Source organism: Hemitrygon akajei, chromosome 28, assembly GCF_048418815.1.
Source record: "Hemitrygon akajei chromosome 28, sHemAka1.3, whole genome shotgun sequence".
In the NCBI taxonomy this organism is placed as follows: domain Eukaryota; kingdom Metazoa; phylum Chordata; class Chondrichthyes; order Myliobatiformes; family Dasyatidae; genus Hemitrygon; species Hemitrygon akajei.
In genome coordinates, this window is record NC_133151.1 from 8,787,126 (window position 1) to 8,803,637 (window position 16,512).

Sequence of the window (16,512 nt, forward strand, 5' to 3'; positions counted from 1 at the left end):
CTGCCCGACCTGCTGAGTTCCTCCAGCGTGTTTGTACGTCCCTATTGTATCCACCTCCACTGCTGTGGCTTTCAGTGGATTCCTCGCACCCACCACTCTCTGCGTGAAAAACTTACCCTGACATCTCCTCAGTACCTACTACCCAGCACCTTAAAACCGTGCCCCCTCGTGTTACCCATTTCAGCCCTGGGGAAAAGCCTCCGAGTGTCCACACGATCAATGCCCCTCGTGGTCTTGTAGACGTCTGTCAGGTAGGACGCCCTCCGCTGTGCATCTAGAGTAGTCTGTCAGAGCTTCCCTCGACATCCCGAACCCATCCAAACGACTGAGAAGGCAGACATGCTACCATGGTCGCCAGACAAAATCCTCCAACAGCGCGGAGGAATTTTGCGGCGACTGTCCCTCCGCGACGCCAGGCTGACCAGCTCGTGACGACAGAGCGAATGGAGTCCTGCGTTTCCGGGCGAGACGCAGACAGCTCAAGCCCAGTCCCGGGCGTAGCGGGCGATGCTGAGGGAACGCGGCTCGAAACGGAGGGGCAGGACGGGGAGCAGCGCCGCCGCGTGGCCGGAGGACAACACTGCGTGAGGCACCTCCATTGGAGGGCCCAGACGGAGGGATTCCTGCACGCTGAGGAACTTACACACAGTTGGGGAGGGGGTGGTCAGCACTGGGAAAACCTGGGACAAACGGTGTCAAACAGCAAGGAATGAGGCCATTCAGCCTGTCAGGCCTGTGCCAACCATTTATATTGATACAATTCCCAGTCCATTCTCTCACCACACCCCCATTGAGTCTATCCCTCACTTGTGCGCTCAGGGGGGCCAGTAACCCACCAGCCTACCCTGGGGAGAATGCCCGGATAAACCCCACTCTGACAGCAGTGGAAAGGGCTGGTCAGGTTTAAACCTGGGGTCACAGGAACATTTCAGTCAGTACATATCGACTGCGTACAAGTGAGGGTCCATGTGAGGGTCCGGGGTGTGACTCTCACCGACACGCTCGGTGTGAGGGTCCGGGGTGTGACACTCACCGACACGCTCGGTGTGAGGGTCCGGGGTGTGACACTCACCGACACGCTCGGTGTGAGGGTCCGGGGTGTGACTCTCACCGACACGCTGGGTGTGAGGGTCCGGGGTGTGACACTCACCGACACGCTCGGTGTGAGGGTCCGGGGTGTGACACTCACCGACACGCTCGGTGTGAGGGTCCGGGGTGTGACTCTCACCGACACGCTGGGTGTGAGGGTCCGGGGTGTGACTCTCACCGACACGCTGGGTGTGAGGGTCCGCGGTGTGACACTCACCGACACGCTGGGTGTGAGGGTCCGGGGTGTGACTCTCACCGACACGCTCGGTGTGAGGGTCCGGGGTGTGACACTCACCGACACGCTGGGTGTGAGGGTCCGGGGTGTGACTCTCACCGACACGCTCGGTGTGAGGGTCCGGGGTGTGACTCTCACCGACACGCTGGGTGTGAGGGTCCGGGGTGTGACTCTCACCGACACGCTGGGTGTGAGGGTCCGGGGTGTGACTCTCACCGACACGCTGGGTGTGAGGGTCCGGGGTGTGACTCTCACCGACACGCTGGGTGTGAGGGTCTGGGGTGTGACTCTCACCGACACGCTGGGTGTGAGGGTCTGGGGTGTGACTCTCACCGACACGCTGGGTGTGAGGGTCTGGGGTGTGACACTCACCGACACGCTGGGTGTGAGGTCCGGGGTGTGACACTCACCGACACGCTGGGTGTGAGGGTCCGGGGTGTGACTCTCACCGACACGCTCGGTGTGAGGGTCCGGGGTGTGATACCCACACGCTCGGTGTGAGGGTCCGGGGTGTGACTCTCACCGACACGCTGGGTGTGAGGGTCCGGGGTGTGACTCTCACCGACACGCTGGGTGTGTGGGTCCGGGGTGTGACACTCACCGACACGCTCGGTGTGAGGGTCCGGGGTGTGACACTCACCGACACGCTGGGTGTGAGGGTCCGGGGTGTGACACTCACCGACATGCTGGGTGTGAGGGTCCGGGGTGTGACACTCACCGACATGCTGGGTGTGAGGGTCCGGGGTGTGACACTCACCGACACGCTCGGTGTGAGGGTCCGGGGTGTGACACCGACACGCTCGGTGTGAGGGTCCGGGGTGTGACACTCACCGACACGCTGGTTGTGAGGGTCCGGGGTGTGACACTCACCGACACGCTCGGTGTGAGGGTCCGGGGTGTGACACTCACCGACACGCTCGGTGTGAGGGTCCGGGGTGTGACTCTCACCGACACGCTCGGTGTGAGGGTCCGGGGTGTGACACTCACCGACACGCTCGGTGTGAGGGTCCGGGGTGTGACACTCACCGACACGCTGGGTGTGAGGGTCCGGGGTGTGACTCTCACCGACACGCTCGGTGTGAGGGTCCGGGGTGTGACTCTCACCGACACGCTGGGTGTGAGGGTCCGGGGTGTGACTCTCACCGACACGCTGGGTGTGAGGGTCCGGGGTGTGACACTCACCGACACGCTCGGTGTGAGGGTCCGGGGTGTGACTCTCACCGACACGCTCGGTGTGAGGGTCCGGGGTGTGACACCGACACGCTGGGTGTGAGGGTCCGGGGTGTGACTCTCACCGACACGCTCGGTGTGAGGGTCCGGGGTGTGACACTCACCGACACGCTGGGTGTGAGGGTCCGGGGTGTGACACTCACCGACACGCTGGGTGTGAGGGTCCGGGGTGTGACTCTCACCGACACGCTCGGTGTGAGGGTCCGGGGTGTGACACTCACCGACACGCTGGGTGTGAGGGTCCGGGGTGTGACACTCACCGACACGCTGGGTGTGAGGGTCCGGGGTGTGACACTCACCGACACGCTCGGTGTGAGGGTCCGGGGTGTGACACTCACCGACACGCTGGGTGTGAGGGTCCGGGGTGTGACACTCACCGACACGCTGGGTGTGAGGGTCCGGGGTGTGACACTCACCGACACGCTGGGTGTGAGGGTCCGGGGTGTGACTCTCACCGACACGCTCGGTGTGAGGGTCCGGGGTGTGACACTCACCGACACGCTCGGTGTGAGGGTCCGGGGTGTGACACCGACACGCTCGGTGTGAGGGTCCGGGGTGTGACTCTCACCGACACGCTGGGTGTGAGGGTCCGGGGTGTGACTCTCACCGACACGCTCGGTGTGAGGGTCCGGGGTGTGACACTCACCGACACGCTCGGTGTGAGGGTCCGGGGTGTGACACTCACTGACACGCTGGGTGTGAGGGTCCGGGGTGTGACACTCACCGACACGCTCGGTGTGAGGGTCCGGGGTGTGACACTCACCGACACGCTCGGTGTGAGGGTCCGGGGTGTGACACTCACCGACACGCTGGGTGTGAGGGTCCGGGGTGTGACACTCACCGACACGCTGGGTGTGAGGGTCCGGGGTGTGACACCGACACGCTCGGTGTGAGGGTCCGGGGTGTGACACCGACACGCTCGGTGTGAGGGTCCGGGGTGTGACACTCACCGACACGCTGGGTGTGAGGGTCCGGGGTGTGACTCTCACCGACACGGTGGGTGTGAGGGTCCCGGGTGTGATCGTCACTGGCACAAACACCCTCCTTTTGCCCCTGGTCCCGCACTGATGGGGAAGGCAGTCTCCAATGGGAGTTAGTAAACAGCTATAACTTCCGATGACTTTTTAGAAACTTTTTAAAGCGGGCTTCCGATGCCCCCGTCGTTGCTGGGAGGGCAGAACTGGGCAGGACATCGGATGCCTCTCTGGGGGTGTGGGTGTCGGGCCGATTCCGCCGCCCCTGCGCGACCAGTCCATCCCTTTCCTGTGCGGGGTGGGGGGAGGAAAAAAAACCCTGGCAGGGAGGGGCGAAGGATTGCGAAGCCCCACCCTGATGCGATGGGGCTGGGTTAAAGTGCACAGACCGAGCACAAGACAGTGCCGTGGCTAATGGCGGAGGGGAGTCCTGTGGGATCCCGGTTCGTAAAGCCTGCCCCGGGGGGAAGAGTCCCGCGGCCCAAACCGTGATCGGGCCGGCCGGGTCCGGCGGGAGGGATCGGGCAGAAATCGCCGCCAAGTTAAGATCAGAAGGGAAGCCAACTTCCTGAAACTTGCCCGGCGCCCAGCAGAGCTCACCGGCAGCGAGAACAGGAAAAGTTTCGCTTCGGGACCGATCACCTCTCTGCTCTCCCTGGAGGCATTTCCCAGCGAGGTTTCGCCGGGGCGAGAGGCTGATTTATTTCCACCCTGACAATTCTTAAGGTTTGTTTTTTTTTTGCGGGAAGTTTGATCGGAGAGAAAGAGAAGAGGAGGGGCTACGATCTGAAAGAAAGTCTTCCCCGGACGAGGTTGTCCCGAGTGGATGTATTTCTGAGGTCGCCCAGGCTGGGACGAGATCTGCGTTTCCCCATGAAGCGGTAGAGTGCTTTTGCTGGCCGGAGGAAGGGATTTGTGGCGGGCTGTTGCACCCCGAGCTGGGGTGGGGCCAGATGGAGGCGGCTCTAAACAGGTAGGGGGCCCCCCCGAGCGACATCTCCCTCCGCCCCCCGATGGAGCCCTTGAGGAACATATTCGGCAGGGCCTCCTGGAGCTCTCCGAAGCCCCCCGCGGCGGAGCAGGCCGAGGCGGCCTACGTCAACCCCATCTGGACGGCCCTGTTCGACTACGAGGCCCACGCGGCCGACGAGCTGACCCTGCGCAAGGGGGACCGGGTGGAGATCCTCTCCAAGGACGCGGCCATCTCCGGCGACGAGGGCTGGTGGGCGGGCAAGCTGCACAACCGGGTGGGCATCTTCCCGGCCAACTACGTGTCCTTCAAGCCGGCGGGCTACGCCAAGCTGCCCGGGGCCCAGCCGGAGGAGCTGCCCGCCCCCCGGGAGGTGGCCTTCGGCGAGCTGACCCTCCAGGAGGTGATCGGGGTCGGGGGCTTCGGCAAGGTGTACCGGGCCACCTGGAGGGGCCGGCTGGTGGCCGTGAAGGCGGCCCGGCAGGACCCCGACGAGGACATCAGCGCCACGGCGCAGAACGTGCGGCAGGAGGCCCGGCTCTTCGCCATGCTGCGGCACTCCAACATCATCGGGCTGATGGGCGTCTGCCTGCAGGAGCCCAACCTCTGCCTGGTGATGGAGTACGCGTCCGGGGGGGCGCTGAACCGGGCCCTGGCCGGCCGCAGGATCCCGCCCCACGTCCTGGTCAACTGGGCCGTGCAGATCGGCCAAGGCATGCGCTACCTGCACGACGAGGCCATCGTACCGGTCATCCATCGCGACCTCAAGTCCAACAACGGTAAGGAGCTTTTGGGCCTGGGGGGGGTGGGGAAGGACCTCGGGACGCGGGCGGTCCAGTTACTCGCATTTTGGATTTACCTGCCGCTGCGCGCACTGCGATGGGTGGTCCGCGTTGAACGAGCAACGCGCCCCAGGGGGTGCTGGGGACGGGCTGCCCACAAGAGGCAGTACAGGACGAGTGTGCTGGTTCAGATCTACATCAGGTTGGGATGTGTACTGTGATTGTGGAAAACTTGCAGAAGATGGTGGTCTATTGTGTGTTTACATCTTCCCAGGATACTGTAACACAGTGTTTACAGTGACAGACCCGTCCCCTCCAGTACCGTACCCCGGTGTTGTACAGACCCGTCCCCACCGGTACCGTACCCCGGTGTCACACAGTGACGGACCCGTCCCCACCGGTACTGTACCCCGGTGTTGTACAGACCCGTCCCCACCGGTACCGTACCCCGGTGTCACACAGTGACGGACCCGTCCCCATCGATACCGTACCCCGGTGTCACACAGTGACGGACCCGTCCCCATCGGTACCGTACCCCGGTGTCACACAGTGACGGACCCGTCCCCACCGGTACCGTACCCCGGTGTCACACAGTGACGGACCCGTCCCCACCGGTACCGTACCCCGGTGTTACACAGTGACAGACCCGTCCCCACCGGTACCGTACCCCGGTGTCACACAGCGACAGACCCCACCGGTACCGTACCCCGGTGTCACACAGCGACAGACCCGTCCCCACCGGTACCGTACCCTGGTGTTACACAGTGACAGACCCGTTCCCACCGGTACCGTACCCCGGTGTCACACAGTGACGGACCCGTCCCCACCGGTACCGTACCCCGGTGTTACACAGCGACAGACATGTCCCCACCGGTACTGTATCCCGGTGTTACACACTGACGGACCCGTCCCCACCGGTACCGTACCCCGGTGTTACACAGTGACAGACCCGTCCCCACCGGTACCGTACCCCGGTGTTACACAGTGACAGACCCGTTCCCACCGGTACCGTACCCCGGTGTCACACAGTGACGGACCCGTCCCCACCGGTACCGTACCCCGGTGTTACACAGCGACAGACATGTCCCCACCGGTACTGTATCCCGGTGTTACACACTGACGGACCCGTCCCCACCGGTACCGTACCCCGGTGTTACACAGTGACAGACCCGTCCCCACCGGTACCGTACCCCGGTGTTACACAGTGACAGACCCGTCCCCACCGGTACCGTACCCCGGTGTTACACACAGTGACGGACCCATCCCCACCGGTATCGTACCCCGGTGTCACACAGTGACAGACCAGTCCCCACCGGTACCGTACCCCGGTGTTACACAGTGACAGACCCGTCCCCACCGGTACCGTACCCCGGTGTCACACAGCGACAGACCCGTCCCCTGCGGTACCGTACCCCGGTGTCACACAGCGACGGACCCGTCCCCACCGGTACCGTACCCCGGTGTCACACAGCGACGGACCCGTCCCCACCGGTACCGTACCCCGGTGTTACACAGTGACAGACCCGTCCCCACCGGTACCGTACCCCAGTGTCACACAGTGACAGACCCGTCCCCACCGGTATCGTACCCCGGTGTCACACAGTGACAGACCAGTCCCCACCGGTATCGTACCCCGGTGTTACACAGTGACAGACCCGTCCCCACCGGTACCGTACCCCGGTGTTACACACAGTGACAGACCCGTCCCCACCGGTACCGTACCCCGGTGTCACACAGTGACGGACCCATTCCCACCGGTACCGTACCCCGGTGTTACACAGTGACAGACCCGTCCCCACCGGTACCGAACCCCGGTGTTATACAGTGACAGACCAGTCCCCACCGGTACCGTACCCCGGTGTCACACAGTGACGGACCCATTCCCACCGGTACCGTACCCCGGTGTTACACAGTGACAGACCCGTTCCCACCGGTACCGTACCCCGGTGTCACACAGTGACAGACCCGTTCCCACCGGTACCGTACCCCGGTGTTGTACAGTGACGGACCCGTCCCCACCGGTACCGTACCCCGGTGTCACACAGCGACGGACCCGTCCCCACCGGTACCGTACCCCGGTGTCACACAGTGACGGACCCGTCCCCACCGGTACCGTACCCCGGTGTTGTACAGTGACGGACCCATTCCCACCGGTACCGTACCCCGGTGTTGTACAGTGACAGACCCGTCCCCACCGGTACCGTGCTATAATGTTCAACAGTTGCAGTTTCCTCCGTTTTGTACACCAGTTCTGCACACTGATAGACTTGTTCCCCTCCAGCAGAAAACGACAGAAAAACAAACACAGAAACATAGAAAACCTACAGCACGATACAGGCCCTTCGGCCCACAAAGCTGTGCTGAACATGTCCCTACCTTGGAACTACCTAGGCTTTACCCAGAGCCCTCTCTTTTTCTAAGCTCCATGTACCTGTCAAAAGTCTCTTAAAAGACCCGTTTCCGGCTCCACCATTGCCGGCAGCCCGTTCCACACACTCACTACTCTCTACGTAAAATACTTATCCCAGACATCTCCTCTGTACCTACTCCCCAGCACCTTAAACCTGTGCCTTTCTAGTGCTAGCGATTTCAGCCCTGGGAAAAAGCCTCTGACTATCCACACGGTCAATGCCTCTCATCATCGTCTACACCTCCATCAGGTCACCTCTCATCCTCCGTCGCTCCAATGAGAAAAGGCCGAGTTCACTCAACCTATTCTCATAAGGCATGCTCCCCAATCCAGGCAACATCCTTGTAAATCTCCTCTGCACCCTTTCTATGGCTTCCACATCCTTCCTGTAGTGAGGCGACCAGAACTGAGCACGTACTCCAAGTGGAGTCTGACCAGGGTCCTATATAGCTGCAACATTACCTCTCGGCTCTTAAACTCAATCCCACGATTGATGAAGGCCAATGAATCGTATGCCTTCTTAACCACACAGTCAACCTGCGCGGCAGCTTTGAGCGTCCTATGGACTCGGACCTCAAGATCCCTCTGATCCTCCACACTGCCAAGAGTCTTACCATTAATACTATATTCTGCCATCATATTTGACCTACCAAAATGAACCACTTCACACTTGTCTGGGTTGAACTGCATCTGCCACTTCTCAGCCCAGTTTTGCAACCTATACAAACTGATCAGGTCAGGCAGTATCTGTGGAGATAGAAGCAAAGTTAATATTTCACATGAAAGAGTTTCTGTGATAGTTGGAAGTGAGAGAGCGGAGCGTGCTTTCAGTAGTGGGGAGGGTGAGGAGTGACAGGTGAACAGTTTTCAGGGAAGATCCCCTCATTCTGTTGTTGCCCTCGATGAGTGAGTGTTCTTTTCGTCTGAGCTGCCTCGAGGGGCTATTGAGGGTGATGACGCAGACGGGGAGGGAGGTTGCAGCAGTTGGCTGAGAAGTTCGTGAGGCTAGACTGCCAGGAAATAACAGACGTAGGATGTTGCAAAGAGAAAAAAAAACTGAATTAACGTTCCGGGTTCAGGAACCGGGTCCTGAATCACAAACAGCGAAGGCTGGGTATCTGAAGTTGTTGGATGTTACACTGAGTTCCCTCCCAACCATCGAGCGCACCGACATGAAACGCTGTCGTAGGAAAGCAGCGTCCATCATCAGAGACCCCCCACCACCCAGGCCGTGCTCTCTTCTCGCTGCTGCCATCAGGTAGAAGGTACAAGAGCCTCAGGACTCGCACCACCAGGTTCAAGAAGTTCTTGAACAAAAGGGGACTTGCCCGTCCATTGAGACGTTCCCACAACCACTGATCTCACTTTAAGGACTCTTTATCTCACCTTCTCATTATTTATTGCTATTTATCTATAATTTGCATTTGCACAGTTTGTTGTCTTCTGCACTCTGGTTGATCGTTCACTGATCCTGTTTACAGTTACTATTCTCGATTTGCTGAGGATGCCCGCAGGAAAACGAATCTCAGGGTTGTATGTGTACTCTGAAAATAAAATTCTCTTGGAGCTTTGAATGTCCTGAACTGGTCACAAACAGGACTGGCTGGGTATCTGAAGCGGTTGGATTCTGCGCAGAGCTCCAAGCAGTAGACGCGATGCTGTTCCTCGAGCTGAGTTTTATTGTGATTGGCAGGCCTTCGTCATTTGTTCTTGCAGTGTGTGTGTGTGTGTGTGTGTGTCACCTGTTTGGTCTCCACCTTGCCACGGTTTGTGCTCGCAAACTCCACCCTCCCCTGCAGCTCAGGACACCTCCATTCACTCCCTAACCAAGGTTCGTCAGTCTGAAATATCAACCCTGCTTCCTCCTCTGCGGCCGCTGCCCAACCTGCTGGGTATTCTCAGCTTCTTCTGCGTTCTGCTTCACCGAGCACCCTCCTGCTCCATCCGACAGGAGCAGACCTTCCCAGTGGCCGAATTCCCAATTCCCATTCCCGTTCTGACCTGGCCTCCTCCTGTGCCAAGATGAGGCCCCCCTCAGACTGAAAGAGCAGCACCTTATATTCCATCTGAAGTAGCCTCCAATATGATGGTATAAGTATCAATTTCTCCTTCCGGTTTTGAAAAGAAATTCACCCCCCCCCCCCCCCGCCAACCCACCTTCTTCTATTCCTCACTCTGGCCTCTTACCTCTTCTCACTTGCCTATCACCTCCCCTTGGTGACCTCCTTCCCTTTCTCCCACAGTCCGGTCTCCTCTCCTGTCAGATTCCTTCCTCTCCGGCCCTTGACCTTTCCCACCCACCGAGCTTTACCTCTCACCTTCGAGCTATCCTCGATCCCCTCCCCCCACCCGCACCTTTTTTTTAATTCTGGCACCTTCCTCCTCAGTCGCGAAGTCGGGTCTCGGCCCAGAGTGTTGACTCATTTCCACAGATGCTGCCTGACCTGCTGGGTTCCTCCGGCACTTTTGTCTGCGTTGCCGGCGCCTGCCGACTTCCTTGCGTTTTTGCCTTCTGTAGTCATCGATGTAAATCCACGTTACTTGTTATAGGTTTAATATTGTCACGTGCACTGCATCCGTTAGTCTCGGGAGACCGTGGATTTGCGCCTTGGAAGGTTTCCAGGTTGTATGAGAGACCGGCAGTTGCCCAAGCTGCAAGTCCCCCCTCCCCACGCCACCGATGTTGTCCAAGGGAAGGGCACTAGGACCCAAGCAGCTTGGCACCGGTGTCGTCGCAGAGCAATGTGTGGATAAGTGCCTTGCTCAAGGTCACAACGCGCTGCCTCAGCTGAGGCTCGAACCAGCGACCTTCAGATCACTAGGCCGATGCCTTATCCACTAGGCCACGTGCCAACCAAGAGTAAAAAACTGCGATCAGGCAATACGTAATTACACCGAGGGCGTGACAACACTGCGGCACCGACAGTCGCCAGGCAGCATTTGATTCCCTGCCGCTGCCTGTGAGGAGTTTGCACGTTTCCCCCGGTGACCTCGTGGGTTTCCTCCGGGTGCTCTGGTTTCCTCCCACAGTCCAAAGACGTAACGGTTAGGGTCAGTGAGTTGTTGGCGTGCTGCGATGGCGCCAGAGGCGTGGTGACGCTCGCGGGCTGCCCGTAACAAACCGCGCGGACTTGATTTGGTATCGGAATCAGGTTTAGTAACCCCAGCATTTGTCATGAAGTGTGTTGTTATTTGCCAAAGCAGTACATAATAGTTCTTTTAAAACTGAATTGCGGTAAGCATTGGGTATATTTAAGGCAGAGATCGATCGATCCTTGATTGCCAGGGCATGAAGAGATACGAGATTGGAGCCCGAGAGGGGAAATGGATCAGCCATGATGGAAATGGTGGAGCAGACTCGATGGGCCAAATGGCCTAATTCTGCTTCTATGTCTTATGGTATTAAATATACATAGAAACGTAGAAAACAGGTGCAGGAGTAGGCCATTCGGCCCTTCGAGCCTGCACCGCCGTTCAGTATGATCATGGCTGATCATCCAGCTCAGAACCCTGTACCTGCTTTCTCTCCATACCCCCTGACCCCTTTAGCCACAAGGGCCATATCTAACTCCCTCTTAAATATAGCCAATGAACCGGAGTCAACTGTTTCCTGTGGCAGAGAATTCCACAGGTTCACCACTCTCTGTGTGAAGAAGTTTTTCCTCATCTCGGTCCTAAAAGGCTTCCCCTTTATCCTACCCCTCGTTCTGGACTCCCCCAACATCGGAAACAATCTTCCTGCATCTAGCCTGTCCAATCCCTTTAGAATTACATTAATATAAAAAAGTTAAATCAAATTACAGTGTGCAAAAACAGAAATAAAAAAAGTAGTGAGGTGGTGTTCATGGGTTCAATGCCCATTCAGAAATCGGATGGCGGAGGGGAAGAAGCTGTTCCTGAATCACTGAGTGTGTGTCTTCAGGCTCCTGTACCCCCTCCCTGATGGCAGAGGAGAAGAAGCTGTTCCTGAATCGTTGAGTGTGTGTCTTCAGGCTCCTGTACCTCCTCCCTGATGGCAGAGGGGGAGAAGCTGTTCCTGAATCGTTGAGTGTGTGTCTTCAGGCTCCTGTACCTCCTCCCTGATGGCAGAGGGGAAGAAGCTGTTCCTGAATCGTTGAGTGTGTGCCTTCAGGCTCCTGTACCTCCTCCCTGATGGCAGAGGGGAAGAAGCTGTTCCTGAATCATTGAGTGTGTGTCTTCAGGCTCCTGTACCTCCTCCCTGATGGCAGAGGGGAAGAAGCTGTTCCTGAATCACTGAGTGTGTGTCTTCAGGCTCCTGTACCCCCTCCCTGATGGCAGAGGGGAAGAAGCTGTTCCTGAATCGTTGAGTGTGTGCCTTCTGGCTCCTGTACCTTCTCCCTGATGGCAGAGGGGAAGAAGCTGTTCCTGAATCGTTGAGTGTGTGCCTTCAGGCTCCTGTACCTCCTCCCTGATGGCAGAGGGGAAGAAGCTGTTCCTGAATCGTTGAGTGTGTGCCTTCAGGCTCCTGTACCTCCTCCCTGATGGTAACAATGAGAAGAGGGCATGTCCTGGGTGGTGGGGGTCCTTAATGATGGACGCTGCCTTTCTGAGACACCGCTCCTTGAAGATGTCCTGGATACGACGGAGGCCGGTGCCCGTGATGGAGCTGACTGAGTTTACAACTCTCCGCAGCTTATCTCGATCCTGTGCAGTAGCCCCCCACCCACCCCCACCAGGCAAGACGGTGACACAAAACCACACATTCCTCTGTATATTTTGGTGTGCACATGACAAACAAAGCTAATATTTTTCTCTCTCTCTTTACACGGAGGGAGGAAAATAGAAAAATAGACTGCAGTTGCACAGACTGTAACCACAACGGGGTAGATTCGGGGATCAAGCGTCCATCGTCCGCCCGTGAAAGACCCGCTCAGCCAGAGGAATCTGGCCTTGAGTCAGGTGGCAGGTTTTGCTCTCCGACGGGGCAAGGCTGGCACCAGCACTGGGCCTCGAGGCGAGGGGTCCCGGGGTTCGAATCCCGCCGGCTCCTCGCCCGCTTTCCTCCCTCGCTGGGTTGAGGGTCGAGCTGGCGACTCCGCCTCACTTTCTTAAAGACGAAACGGGCAAAGAGCGCTCGAGGAACAAGGAAGCACCGGGAACGAAATGGGGGGAAAAATCCAGCGGGAGAGGGGGAGAAGAGGGAATATCCGTGCGGAAGGGGCGACGGATCCTTCATTATGCTCTCCTGGGGCGGTGGGGTCAGTATAGGGGAGGGCGGTTTGCGCGATGGACGGGGCCCCTGTAACTACTCGAAGCCTTGGGCAGAGCCGTGACGTGGCCTCCTGAGGAAGTGGGGCCGTTGTCTATCCTTGCCTTGACGCTCTGTGCTTGTGTGGATGGGGGGGGTTTCAAAGTTCAAAAAAGTTTGAACTAAATTTATTATCACTGCTTCCCCACGTACAACCCTGAGATTCATTTCCCTGCGGGTATCCTCAGCAAATCTATAGAATAGTAACTGTAAACAGGATCAGTGAAAGATCAGCCAGAGGGCAGAAGACAACAAACTGTGCAAATGCAAATATAAATAAATAGCAATAAATAACGAGAACATGAGGTAAAGAGTCCTTAAAGTGAGATCAGTGGTTGTGGGAGCATCTCAATGGATGGGGCAAGTGAAGTTGAGTGTAGTTAAATCACAGATAACTTCACCGATATACAGGAGCGCAGTTATCCCATTTTGTTCAAGAGCCTGATGGTTGAGGGGTAGTAACTGTTCCAGAACCTGGTGGTGCGAGTCCTGAGGCTCCTGTACCTTCTACCTGATGGTTGAGGGGTGGTAACTGTTCCTGGACCTGGTGGTGCGAGTCCTGAGGCTCCTGTACCTTCTACCTGATGGTTGAGGGGTGGTAACTGTTCCTGGACCTGGTGGTGCGAGTCCTGAGGCTCCTGTACCTTCTACCTGATGGTTGAGGGGTAGTAACTGTTCCAGAACCTGGTGGTGCGAGTCCTGAGGCTCCTGTACCTTCTACCTGATGGTTGAGGGGTAGTAACTGTTCCTGAACCTGGTGGTGCGAGTCCTGAGGCTCCTGTACCTTCTACCTGATGGTTGAGGGGTGGTAACTGTTCCTGAACCTGGTGGTGCGAGTCCTGAGGCTCCTGTACCTTCTACCTGATGGTTGAGGGGTAGTAACTGTTCCTGAACCTGGTGGTGCGAGTCCTGAGGCTCCTGTACCTTCTACCTGATGGTTGAGGGGTGGTAACTGTTCCTGGACCTGGTGGTGCGAGTCCTGAGGCTCCTGTACCTTCTACCTGATGGTTGAGGGGTAGTAACTGTTCCAGAACCTGGTGGTGCGAGTCCTGAGGCTCCTGTACCTTCTACCTGATGGTTGAGGGGTAGTAACTGTTCCTGAACCTGGTGGTGCGAGTCCTGAGGCTCCTGTACCTTCTACCTGATGGTTGAGGGGTGGTAACTGTTCCTGGACCTGGTGGTGCGAGTCCTGAGGCTCCTGTACCTTCTACCTGATGGTTGAGGGGTGGTAACTGTTCCTGGACCTGGTGGTGCGAGTCCTGAGGCTCCTGTACCTTCTACCTGATGGTTGAGGGGTAGTAACTGTTCCAGAACCTGGTGGTACGAGTCCTGAGGCTCCTGTACCTTCTACCTGATGGTTGAGGGGTAGTAACTGTTCCTGAACCTGGTGGTGCGAGTCCTGAGGCTCCTGTACCTTCTACCTGATGGTTGAGGGGTGGTAACTGTTCCTGAACCTGGTGGTGCGAGTCCTGAGGCTCCTGTACCTTCTACCTGATGGTTGAGGGGTAGTAACTGTTCCTGAACCTGGTGGTGCGAGTCCTGAGGCTCCTGTACCTTCTACCTGATGGTTGAGGGGTGGTAACTGTTCCTGGACCTGGTGGTGCGAGTCCTGAGGCTCCTGTACCTTCTACCTGATGGTTGAGGGGTAGTAACTGTTCCAGAACCTGGTGGTGCGAGTCCTGAGGCTCCTGTACCTTCTACCTGATGGTTGAGGGGTGGTAACTGTTCCTGAACCTGGTGGTGCGAGTCCTGAGGCTCCTGTACCTTCTACCTGATGGTTGAGGGGTAGTAACTGTTCCTGAACCTGGTGGTGCGAGTCCTGAGGCTCCTGTACCTTCTACCTGATGGTTGAGGGGTGGTAACTGTTCCTGGACCTGGTGGTGCGAGTCCTGAGGCTCCTGTACCTTCTACCTGATGGTTGAGGGGTAGTAACTGTTCCAGAACCTGGTGGTGCGAGTCCTGAGGCTCCTGTACCTTCTACCTGATGGTTGAGGGGTAGTAACTGTTCCTGAACCTGGTGGTGCGAGTCCTGAGGCTCCTGTACCTTCTACCTGATGGTTGAGGGGTGGTAACTGTTCCTGAACCTGGTGGTGCGAGTCCTGAGGCTCCTGTACCTTCTACCTGATGGTTGAGGGGTAGTAACTGTTCCTGAACCTGGTGGTGCGAGTCCTGAGGCTCCTGTACCTTCTACCTGATGGTTGAGGGGTAGTAACTGTTCCTGAACCTGGTGGTGCGAGTCCTGAGGCTCCTGTACCTCCTTCCTGATGGCAGCAGGGAGAAGGGAGCCATTTCACCATGAGCTTCGAGGCGTGCGTGACAGTAAGGCCGGTCTTTCGGCCCTGCCGCTCCTGCAAGTGGGAATCCGATGTCACCCCTTTGCTCAGAGCCCGTGGGGCTGAGGTCTTGGGGTTTACCGGGGCACTGGCTGGCTGGTTCCATGAATAGGCTGATTGTCGCTGTGGCGTCTTTGGGCCTATCTGTGTGGGCAGCCTTTCCAGGGAGGCCCCAGCCGGCATTGTTGTAACTGGAGCTCTCTGTGGTTCTGCTGTGCCTTCAGGGACCGCAGGGTAGCAATTAAAGAGATATATATATGTATAAAGGGACTCGCATCCCTTCCACATGCCTCTGGGGCCTTGTGACACGCTCCTCGGCCCACTGAGCACTTTCTCTGAGTCACCATTACAACCCCTGGCAAACAGCGGGAACCCACCCACCACAGTAAGGAAAATGGGCAGAAATTGTAGGGTCTGGATGCAGCAAGTGCTGAAATAAAAGGGACATCATTAAAATCAGTGGCCTGTGTCCCTTTTAGGGGTTTTGGCGGTTTGCGGTAGTGTGATACATTCTCCACCCCTCGTTCACTTGCTGTCCAGTTGGCCTTTTCACTCTTTCCCGGCTCTCTCCCTCCCTCTCTGACAGAGAGTCCCTGTCTCTCTCTCTTTTTCTCTCCTGCTCTCTGTATCTCTGTCTGTCTCTCTCTCTAACAGAGTCCCTGTCCCTCTCTCTCTCTCTGACAGAGTCCCTGTCTCTCCCGCTCTCTCTGACAGTCCCTGTCTCTGTTTCTCTCTCTCTGCCCCTCTCTCTGACAGTCCCTGTCTCTGTCTCTCTCATCTCTCTCTCTCTCTGACAGAGAGTCTCAGTCTCTGTCTCTGTCTCTCTTTCTCTCTAACAGAGAGTCCCTGTCTCTGTTTCTCTCTCTCTGTATCTCTCTCTGAGAGTCTCTGTCTCTCTCATCTCTGTCTCTCTCTCTAACAGAGTCCCTGTCTCTGTTTTTCTCTCTCTCTGTATCTCTCTCTGTCTCTCTCATCTCTGTCTCTCTCTCTGTGTCAGAGAGTCTCTCTCATCTCTCTCTCTAACAGAGAGTCCCTGTCTCTGTTTCTCTCTCTCTGTATCTCTCTCTGCCAGAGAGTCTCTGTCTCTCTCATCTCTGTCTCTCTCTCTGTCTCTCTCATCTCTCTCTGACAGAGAGTCCCACTCTCTCTCTGACAGAGTCCCACTCTCTCTCTCCCTCTCTCTCTGACAGTCCCACTCTCTCTCTCCCTCTTTCTCTGAC

At 57.6% G+C, this 16,512-nt stretch overlaps 1 protein-coding gene across 1 annotated transcript in view; it reads left to right on the plus strand.

The window, feature by feature from the left end:
* The first annotated feature begins 3,893 nt into the window (after nt 1–3,893).
* The window catches only part of LOC140717660 (mitogen-activated protein kinase kinase kinase 11-like), a 119,673-nt gene continuing 107,054 nt past the window's right edge, over nt 3,894–16,512 (plus strand). The window contains exon 1 of the mRNA XM_073031294.1: nt 3,894–5,277. Coding sequence (XP_072887395.1) covers nt 4,542–5,277 — 736 coding nt within the window. The 5' untranslated portion in view covers nt 3,894–4,541. The remainder of the gene's footprint in view (nt 5,278–16,512) is intronic.